Below are 11,531 nucleotides of genomic sequence, written 5' to 3'. Positions count from 1 at the left end.
TTGGAAGCTAAGCTAGCATGCTCTTGTTCTGTGGAGAAAGCTGAATAATAGGAGAAAGCTGAGTAAGTAGGGGTTACCATCTTCCTTTTCCCGGACTTGTCCGGAGGGCGAGATCGTTCAAAATGTGCGGGATTCGGCTTTTGCGTTCTGCGGTCGCCATTCATTGTTTACATGCACACCTCTCGTTTCAATCTAACTGAATTAATTCCGATTGGTGAATCTGACTGTAGTGTTTACATGAACGCTGAACAAGTGATCGGTTGATGTGCGCTTTACCCTTGCTAAGAAAATTTCCGCTCCTCCGTGAGAGATGCGAGACCCGGCGCGTCTAATGACGCCACCGGCCTCGCGCAGTTCTCCCGCGGCCGTCAGCCTCGTCCTGCTCGCCACAGTAAACATGATGAATGGCGGCTGTAGAACGCAAAAGCCGAATCCCGGACATTTTGGGTCTCTAAATCCCTGGCAAACTCATCACTTACTTAGGCTAGCCTTGTTGTTTTCAACTGTGCTCTCTAACCGGTAGGCGTGGCCTCCTAAGGCAGCGAAACAAGTGCATTCTGGGAGTTGTTGTCTTTCATCCACATAAGCCAAAAATACATTTTCTGGCTTTTCTCAGTCTAGAAAGCTCAAAATTCAAAAATTTCTCCACATTTCTTCTACTTAAATGACCTATTTTAAATACACATTCATCTTCCCAGAGGTGAAGTATCCCTTTAAGGATCGAGCAGTCACAATGATAAAGGTTCGCGGTCGTGTGTTGGAACCGGGCGGTGAGTAAAACTGCTTCAAATGTCTCTGTGTGTTGTTAGCTCGGCGCGTTAGCACAGCTTTAGCTCCGCCCACACGGCCCGCCTTCAGCCGCTAGTTTTTTTCCGGAAAGACTCGGTACAGCCTATCTTTCTTTTATAAATATAATAAAACTGAAGACTTTTTGGAGATATGAAGGATGCAATACTACTCTATAGCTACTCAAGATTAACAGGAGATTGAGTGAAAATGAGCATTTCACCCCCCCTTTAATGTACTTGCATAAAGGACGTTTTTGGCCCTTTTCTGGACTTTAAGGCTATAATTATGTTCAATATCACATATAGTATCAGATCTGTGTGGGATTATGCTTCATTACGTGCACTGTGAATTTATTTTTTATTTATTTTTCATTTTTTGTTATCACAACTTTCTATCTTTAGTCAAATCAACTAGATAATACATGTAGTTCAGATAACATAATATTTTGAGTTTCTATTTATTAAATCAATCTCCTTCATTGCATTAACTCAAATTTTCAATTTCAATGAACTCAAAATTTTAAGGCAACCAGGTAAATTTTTTACGTTGAACCAACAATAATTTTTTACAGTGGTGGTAAATGCAAACAACGGAGAGCACCGGCCATACAGAAAGCTTTCTTCCTCATTTCTTTTTGCCTCTTTTGCTTTCTGTCTTATCTTATGCACATGAGTGCGGTGAATGTGGAATTATTGTCTGGCTAACTGTGAAGGCACATTTCATTGGCTGAAACTAATGAACAGACACGCCCCCTTCACTAATCGAAATAGTTTCATTCTAAAATGTAAATATATCCAGACAACCCTTTGTTTTCAATCCCTCCACTGATTGAATTGTTAGTTGGGTCCCAAATGATGCACTAGGCCTATACATTATGTACTTTTGCACTATGTAGACTACTTAACCATGTTGTGTGAGAATTTTATAAGGTTGTTTATCATTCAGCATTAGAATCTAGAATCCAGAATCCATGTTGCCCTTATCATATGACCTACCAGCATAGCTTCACTGCCATTCACAATTGCTCTCCCATGGCCTCATGGGATAGAAATGTGTCCATCATATGCACACTTCAGAATCTCGCCCTTAGTAGTAGACCAGATACTTTCTGCCTACTCATTTATACTGTGAATTCGGACATACTTCTTTAGTCACATACTGTTTTTTGTGTGTGCCTAATATATGGTATGGAAGTATGCACCCTTCTTCTTGGTGAACCGATTCAAAAGATTCGAGTTATGGTGAATCCAAATCAAGCAGGGAAACTGCAAGGGTTAACGTGCGACTAGCACGTTTCCTGGTTGGAGGCAAAGGGCGTGTTATTGTCTAGACTCCAGAGGAAGCTGTCAAGCTTCTTTCAAAGCAGCATCAGCCCAATCACCTAAAACACCTCAGTGTGGGGTGAATGAGAAGCGCACACGGGACAATAACGTCACTGCTTTCTCTGACTGTTGCTCCTTTAATATTGCGTAACGCGCGATGCTGCTATGCGAACGACCAGCTGATATTTCATAGCTAACGGCGGCCTGATGGAGGGGACGAATGCGGATCTGAAAACATCTTAGCACCGCAGATCGGACACGGAAGGGATAAAGCTATATCCAGACGACATTTCACCAGCGGTTTGCTCTGCAGTGGTAAGGGAAATATAGTTTCATTTCGCACGGCGCCGCGCCTGTGGCGATCGTTGTTTACTCGGCGCGTTTCTCGTGCGAATAAAACAACAAGACTGTCTTTTCCTCGGTTTATTTACAGCAGAACGAGGTTTTTTTTTGCGTGTAAAGGAGTAAACTGAGAGGATGGCAGGCCCTGATTCCCCGCAGCAGGTTGAAGAGAGCGCCGAGCAGATCGATGACGCCGAGCTGGCGTTTCAAGGCATCAACATGCTGCTCAATAATGGCTTCAAAGAAAGCGACGAGCTCTTCAAGAGATACAGGTGAGATTCATATGAACTATGGTTTTATTATTTATATTATAGAATTGGCCTTGTTTGCATTAATGGGAGAAAAATTATTTGGCCTCTCTGTCATTTTTTATAACCAAAATATTGGACATGCTTCAATAGGCTACAAATGAACACTGATTTTTTTCCAGCTATAAACATAATCATCATCAATTAAGCAATTCTTTATCCTAAACACTCACTCACACAATATAAACTTGCATAAAATTAAGTCAAATATATCCCTCCTGGATTTTCTGTTTTTGTTACCATAATTTGGAACATTTCTCACTTTCTGTATATTAAATAAATACCAAAATTCATAGTATTTATTTATTTATTTAAAATAAAGACAGAATGGGTAATTGATGCAACTCAGTCGGGACCAAATGTTGGTTTCTACATATTGCTAAACGTTTATTTCCCATTAAAAAATTTGTTTTTGTTAATTTATTCTTACAATAAGTCAGGTAACAGGTAGTGCTGGGCAAAGATTAATCGCGATTAATCGCATCCAAAATAAAAGTTTGTGTTTGCATAATATATGTGTGTGTACTGTGTATAATTATTTTGTATATATATAAATACACACACACATATGCATGTATTTATTTAAGAAATATTTGCATGTATATACTGTATATATATTTATACATAATTTATATTAAATAAAAAAACACACATATATTATGCAAACACAAACTTTTATTTTGGATGCGATTAATCTTTGCCCAGCACTAGTACCCACACACGGGTTGAATGGTTGTGCTTCTTGAATTAATTAAACTTTCAATATAAAGTGTAAAGTAAATACAAGAGTTATTATAGGTAACTAAAAGTAAAACCATAAAAAAATGTCAACTGAGATAAAATAAAAACAAACTCAGCTTTATTTCAATATTTCTCAATACTATAATTGAAATAATAATGAATAAAAATTATATAGACAAAAAAAACCTACCAAATTAAAAAATAATTAAAAATTTTAATAAGAACCATAATAGTATCTCAATTATAATAAAATAACACTGGTAAATACACAGAATAGCTTCTTATTACAATGATATGAATATCAATTCAATATATTGTTAATAGTTTTATGATTATAATTGTTGGATACAGTCATGGTGGAACGATCCAGAATCCCCATTTTAAAGGGGATACTGACTTTTGACCCTTGTTCATTGAACGTTGTTAATTTTTGTTACAGAATAGTTTATCAAACATATTTAATATGTCTCGCAACCAAAATCATGGGATTTGTACCTCAAATGCTTTTACAAAATAAGGAGAATGCAGTCAAACCTTCTCGTGAGAACATAGACAACTCTTTGTCAACATCAAATAAATAAAATGATGGGTACATACTAGATGAATGGCTGTTTGCCTGGTTGATGTAGCCTTAGGCATGGGCGCCTACTTGCACAATAACACGGACTGATAATATACACGCATAGAGATGGAAAGATAAAAATAAAAGTCACTTTTTTGAGTGGAATAGGGCCTATTTTTTGTATATATTTGACTTGTTGCTGATTAAACGAATGCATTAAAATTGAAGAAATATGGTACATAATTATTTGTGAAGCCTGAGGGTTTATATATCATACGAAACTGTTACTTAAGACATTCTTAAGGATACAGATAATCATGGATATTAGGTTTAATGCTATTAGGAGTTTAGCGCTTTGGCTTTATACGCGGTAATTCCTTGTTTAGTGTGAAATATAATCTTATGAGCAGGGTTACGTATCATTCACAAAGTTCTACACATCCCTGTCACTTGTATAAAATGTATATATTTATTCAATATTAGTTAATTCATATGAATTAGTATTCATTTTTGTTTTGCTTTGGCACCAAAACAAATATATATTGCCCTCAGCTCTATAATGCATTTTACCATGTATTTTTTTTTTCTTTTTACTGGAATGTGTTTTTTAAGAGGCTAAACTTGTTAGTGTGTTTCATCACCTAAGGTTTGCGATATCCCATGATTCCTTATTTTGTCTGCAGGACCCACAGTCCTCTGATGAGCTTCGGCGCCAGTTTTGTCAGTTTCTTGGTAAGTGAACTCCATTAAAAGACTTGTAGGGGCTATTTACACGAAACCGTTTTCAACAAAAAATGTGAAACTTTTTATGCGTTTTGTCCATTCATTTACGACAACTGCGTTTTGGGGGCCTGAAGATCAAACTTTTGAAAACGGTGACATCATATACATGGGTAGTACGTGTTCAGTCCATAGAGGTTCAGTCTATAGGCGAGTAGTGTTTCTTTACAAAGTGACATCGCCACCTACTGGCCTGGCATGAATAATACAGCATTTTTTTGCCGATCCATGTGAAGGGGGATCATTTCGACAACGATGTCGTCTGTACGTGAAAAAAAAAAATTGAAAAAGTTTTCCATTTTTAGTAAATCGTTGTCGTGTAAACGTACCCTTAGTTAGTACTTCCAGTACGCTTGGCAAAGAATTGGCTGAAAGTAATACTAGCAACTCGACAGTTTGTGAAACTCCTTTTTGGGTTTGAACCTCAAGCTCATACTATTTACACAATGCCGTTTTCAACTAAAAATGTGAAACTTTTTAAGCGTTTTGTCCATTCATTTACGACAACTGCGTTTTGGGGGCCTGAAGATCAAACTTTTGAAAACGGGTTTCAAAGTGCACGTTTGTGAAAATATACCCGTATTGTCTCTGTTTAAACTACAAAAACGTGAATTTGTGAAAATGGTGACATCATATGTGCATGGGTATTACGTGTTCAGTAGTGTTTCTTTACAAAGTGACATCGCCACCTACTGGCCTGGCACGAATAATACAACATTTTTAGCAGTTTTTTGCCGATCCATGTGAAGGGGGATCATTTCGACAACGTTGTCGTCTGTACGTGAAAAAAAAAAAAAGGGAAAAGTTTTCCATTTTAAGTACATCGTTGTCGTGTAAACGTGCCCTTAGTTAGTACTTCCAGTACGCTTGGCAAAGAATTGGCTGAAAGTAATACTAGCAACTCGACAGTTTGTGAAACTCCTTTTTGGGTTTGAACCTCAAGCTCATACTTGCCCAGAACATTAGCCACTAAGCTAGTTTTACCGCTAACCCTGTATGCATTGGAGCAAGTATCCAGCTGTTTAACAAAGCATGCTGAGAAAAACAGAATAGCTGTAGTGGTAACATTAGCTGGACAGCCCAAGGTCGTTTTCTTGTCTAATTAGTTTGACATCAGCCCATCATTCCTAGTCCATCTCTGTTATATGACACAGTCAGCAAATGCTCTCATTCATACTCCAACCGCGGTGCTGTTTCCTGCAGCGCCGCTCTCGTTTCATTCTGCCCATTAATAGGAGAGAGAGGACAGGAAGTGAAATCCTGGCAAGAAAATTAGACTATGCTCAGAATTTTTTATTTTTTTTATTTTATTTTATTCAACATTTATATCATATATTTTATTTCTTTGAAGTGAAATATTTTTATTTATTTAAGGACTATATAGGACTTAATTTTTTTATTAATCTGTTTTATAATATATTGTTTTCCCTGAAGTGATTTTATAGTAAATAGTAAATATTGTTTTTTATTTGAATCTACATTTTTATAGGATATTTTTCCCTGAAATTAAATTATTTTATTATTTTATTTTGTTTTGTGTGAGAATAGCTTATAAAAATGTTTTTATTTTATTCTACATTTGTAGATTTTTTAAGGGAAATTGTATTTTTATTTATTTATTTATTCATTTATTCATTTATTTATTTATTTTTAGGAGTAGTGCAAATAATTGTTTTAAATTTTATTCAACATTTTTATAGGATTTTTTTTTCCCTGAAGTGAAATTTTTATTATATTGTTTTTATTTGATGGGAGAGTAGCAAATAAGTGTTTATTTTCTTGAAGTGATTTTTTTATTTTATTTTATTAGGAATAGGAAATATTTTTATTTTTATTTAGATATTTTTTATAGGATATTTTTCCCTGAAGTGAAATAATTTTATTTTTATTTATTCAAAATTTTTTATTTTTTTGTATGAGAATAGCAAATAAACATTCTACGTTTGTATGGGATATTTTTAAAGGATTTGTTTTTTAAATATATATATATTTTTTTTTTATATGAGCATAGCACATAATTGTTTTCAATTTTATTTTATGTTTTTATAGGATATTTTTCCCCTAAAGTGACATTTCTATTCTATTCTATTCTATTCTATTGCAGTGCCCTTAATGTAATGATGGTAATGTGTGGGATATATGGGAATAGCACACTATACTATACAGTTTACATAGCATGCATGGAATATCCTAAATATTTAGGATATTTTGGAATATCCAAAATATCCTAAATGTTTATTGTTTTTAATGCATACTGTTTCACATTCTATTGTTTAAAAAGGTAGTAGGCGGTGTTCAGTGTTTTCTGTGCAGAGTTCAGTATACTGTACGAACGCTGAAGAGTTGAGGAACAGACCTTGTCACAACCTCTTATGTCAAGGCTGGTGCCTCAGGTTGTGAATTGTGATTTTGTCATTATGATGTCACTTTTGACTGGTAGTGTACGCCACAATACGAAAAAAAAGGATCTGTCACGACCGTTCCACCAAGACTTTAAGAAAAGGCCCTTTGTTGGGACTGTCTGTTCTGTATTTTTCAATTGACTTCCAACAATGATATTACCATTTTTGTCAAGTTTAAGAAGTAACGGTATAACTATTGAGGGGTGTGTACAGATTTTGGTGTCCTCAATCTTCTCATTTAGATTTACTTCCTCCATTTTTAGTGTAATTTTTTTCTGAAGATGAAAGAGGTTTAAGTTGGTTCTTGTAAAGAGTTATGTTAGAAGGAAGTCTTTGATTTGGAAAACCCCTGTTTTAGTATGATTCATTCTTTCCAAATATAGCTATTTAGGTCATCTGGTCAAAATGATTGCAAATATTGCAACAAATATTGTTTTTTTCAACATTGTGCAGCCCTAATATTCGTATGATCATAGAATGCCATGATGACATTCGAGGAGGAAAAAATGCAGATGGCCAGCGATGACCTAAGGACTACTGAAAAGCTCTGCGAGAGCGACAACACCGGCGTCATCGAGACCATCCGCAACAAAATCAAGAAGAGCGTGAGTTTGTTTGTTTGAGTGTGTGGCAGCAGGAGCGGATGGAATGCAGATTCCTCACATTAAAATTCTTCACATTTTCGTGCTTTTTATCTCCGCGCCAGATGGACTCGCAGAGAGCAGTGGCTATTGTGGATCGTCTTCAGAGGCAGATCATCGTGGCTGACTGCCAGGTTTATCTCGCCGTGCTGTCCTTCGTCAAACAGGAACTCTCAGGTGGATGCCGCATGTTTAAGTTTTACATTCGAAACGTCATTTGCATGCCAACATGTAGAGTTGTGTTTTGGGAGAGTTAAACAAGGATGAACAAACTTGAAATATTAGAGAGTATAGAAGTGCAGATGTGTGTCCCGTTTGATTTTTTTTTAAACCGTAGAACATTTTAAACATTTGTTTATGTAATAATTTTTTTAATTATATTTGAAAATGATTTATAATCATTACTACTCATAATAATTATTATTGAGATATGAATACTATGAAAATTATTATTATTTTTTAATGTAATTTTTTTTACAATTTAAGTGTGCACAGATTTGGATTATTAAAAACAATTCAGCATGTCACCAAAATATTAGAAGGCTCAATCATACAATTATAATATATATATATATATATATATATTTGTTTTTTCATTTCCTTTTACTTGGGAAAATTATACATTTTTATTTCCTTTTTAATTTTTTTAATTAATTTAACTATACACAGATTAACATTATTAAAACGATTCAGCTTGTCACCAGAAATATTAAAAAGGCTTAATAATCCTGTAGAACATTGTGTTTTAGAGTTGGAAACACATTTTCTTTAATTTAACGTCGCTATGACCTTTCGCCCATCAGCGTACATCAAAGGAGGCTGGATCCTCCGTAAGGCCTGGAAAATGTACAACAAATGCTACAGTGACATCAGCCAACTGCAGGAAGCCTGCCGGAGACGGTCCTCCGACCAGGAGGGGGCGCTGGCCTCTGATCAGGCCAACCAAAACACATCAACTGAGAGTGGCGGCCGGGTAACAGAAGAGGTTCTGGATCGCCTGAAGGGTTCGGTCAGCTTTGGCTATGGGCTCTTTCACTTGTGTATTTCGATGGTGCCTCCACACCTGCTCAAAATCGTCAACCTGCTGGGCTTCCCTGGAGACCGTCACCAAGGTCTTGCCTCCTTAGCATACGCCAGCGAGAGCAAAGATATGAAAGCACCACTCGCCACGTAAGAAAACATATTTTGGTATTTATGCTTGCTTATTAGCATTTGTGGAAATGTTTTGCGCTTGTATGGCAGCATAAAATCCCTCGTCCTTGATGTGCTGTGTATTCATGAGCACATGCTGTCACACCGCTGAACTGGTTTCACACTGGGGTTACATAATTGATGGCATCTGAAAGGTCAATTAGAGATAAAGGGCATTAGAGGGTAAGGCCCATCTGAGCATGTGCAAGCAAATGCCAGCACAGACTCATCTACTCATTACTACTGAACATAAGTATGGCTTTATTTAAAGAATTGAACAGGAAAACGATTTAAATTTTAATTCAAATATTATCAAAAAGCAGATGATACTGTATTGTCAAGACAGTTATCAATAGACTTTTAAAATGGGTGAAAAAAAACCCCATAGACTTACAGATCTTCCATAAAGTCCATCGTAAAGCACCACCATCCATAACACCTTAGTAATGGCCTAGCAACTACCCAGAACATCCTAGCAACTGCCTAGCAACCACCCAGAAAAATCTAGCTACCACATCCTTGTAACCATCCATAACACCCTAGCATAATGACAGTGAGACTATCCATATCACCTTAATCACTTAGCCTATCAACTACCCAGAACACCCTAACAAGCACCTATCAACAGCCTAGCAACAGCCTAGAACACCCTAGAAATGGCTTAAAAACCTCCCAGAACAATCTAGCTACCACATAGCAACACCCTGGCAACCATCCACAACACACTTGCATTATTAGTAGCAAGACCATCCATAACACCTTATCAACCACCTAGCAATAGCCTAGCATTATTTGTAGCATGACCTTTCATAACACCTTATCAACCGCCTAGCAACACTAGAAATAGCTTAAAAACCTCCCAAAAAAATCTAGCTACCACATAGCAACATCCTTGTAACCATCCATAACACCCTAGCATAATGACAGTGAGACTATCCATATCACCTTAATCACTTAGCCTATCAACTACCCAGAACACCCTAACAAGCACCTAGCAACAGCCTAGCAACCACCTAGAACACCCTAAAAATGGCTTAAAAACCTCCCAGAACAATCTAGCTACCACATAGCAACGCCCTGGCAACCATCCACAACACACTTGCATTATTTGTAGCAAGACCTTCAATAACACCTTATCAACCACCTAGCAACAGCCTAGAACACCCTAGAAATGGCTTAAAAATCTCCCAGAACAATCTAGCTACCACATAGCAACACCCTGGCAACCATCCACAACACACTTGCGTTATTAGTAGCAAGACCATCCATAACACCTTATCAACCACCTAGCAATAGCCTAGCATTATTTGTAGCAAGACCTTCAATAACACCTTATCAACCACCTAGCAACAGCCTAGAACACCCTAGAAATGGCTTAAAAACCTCCCAGAACAATCTAGCTTCCTCAAAGCAATGCACTGGCAACCAGTTTTTCAAACACCCTAGAAATATGGCAATTCATACCGTAAAATTTTCATAAAATCGAAGAAACTAGTTCATTTCGATTTGTTTTTAAGAGTTTAGATATTATTCATGAACTACTATTAACTACATTGAACTGAATTGCTCTTAAGCCTTTTTTTCACTTCTCTGAGATGCATTGTTCTCGGTTGTTGTTCATGGCCAGGGGCTGACAGATTGCGGAGCAGCTCTAATAATAGAGATGAATTTAAGCATACTTAATCCAACCTGGGACAAACCCTCCCAAATTGCTCTTCAGATGAATAGATGCTGCTTTTTTCGAATCGACGTCGCTGTAGTATTTGTGCAGTTTGTACAAACCAAATGTATTAACAAACACAACTAATAAACATCCAAACCGTGTTGTTATATATACTTTCACTTCTTTTCTCATGTTATCTCTCTCAGTTTGGCTCTCTTGTGGTACCACACCGTAGTGCAGCCCTTCTTTGCCCTGGACGGCTCTGATTCGCAAGCGGGGCTCCTGGAGGCTAAAGCCATTCTGCAGAAGAAGTCAATGGTCTACCCAAACTCCTCTCTCTTCATCTTCTTCAGGGGACGGGTGCAGAGATTAGAGGTGGGCATTTAGGGCTTTCGCATCACTGTTTCATCAGAGCAGGTGCTTGATAATCCATTGACATGATCAAATAATTGAAATAACAGTGCGGTTTATTCTTCCAGGATATTTAATTACTATGCAACCACCACAATTACTTTCTTTTTGTGGCTGTGTTTGATGCAGTGGAAGGCATCCAAAGCCAACTGTTAATATTAAACATCTCGAATACAAAGAGAAAAACAAAATTCTATTGATACAAGATGATACAGTGTCTCATGTGTCACAACTTAAATCAGGGCACAGGAACATGGTCTTAAAAATGAGAAGAAAATCGAGTAAAAGGAAATCAAGTCAACATATTTATTACAATTATAATAATATAATATTAATATAATTTATATGTATTATAATTTAATAACTTTATATTAAATAC

At 36.6% G+C, this 11,531-nt stretch overlaps 1 protein-coding gene across 2 annotated transcripts in view; it reads left to right on the top strand.

The window, feature by feature from the left end:
- Positions 1-2,043: 2,043 nt before the first annotated feature.
- ttc39c (tetratricopeptide repeat domain 39C) overlaps positions 2,044-11,531 on the top strand; it is a 16,001-nt gene continuing 6,513 nt past the window's right edge. The window contains exons 1-7 of one of the 2 annotated variants that reach the window (XM_081384524.1): positions 2,044-2,426; positions 2,545-2,725; positions 4,748-4,796; positions 7,723-7,851; positions 7,953-8,064; positions 8,691-9,057; positions 10,948-11,116. In XM_081384524.1, coding sequence (XP_081240650.1) covers positions 2,589-2,725; positions 4,748-4,796; positions 7,723-7,851; positions 7,953-8,064; positions 8,691-9,057; positions 10,948-11,116 — 963 coding nt within the window. In that variant the 5' untranslated portion in view covers positions 2,044-2,426; positions 2,545-2,588. The remainder of the gene's footprint in view (positions 2,427-2,544; positions 2,726-4,747; positions 4,797-7,722; positions 7,852-7,952; positions 8,065-8,690; positions 9,058-10,947; positions 11,117-11,531) is intronic. The other variant, XM_081384525.1, reaches the window with a different exon arrangement.

This window comes from Scardinius erythrophthalmus (genome assembly GCF_964197995.2).
Source record: "Scardinius erythrophthalmus genome assembly, chromosome: 14".
Lineage (NCBI taxonomy): Eukaryota > Metazoa > Chordata > Actinopteri > Cypriniformes > Leuciscidae > Scardinius > Scardinius erythrophthalmus.
Note: the sequence above shows the minus strand (reverse complement) of the source record. Positions and strands in the feature narration are given on the sequence as shown.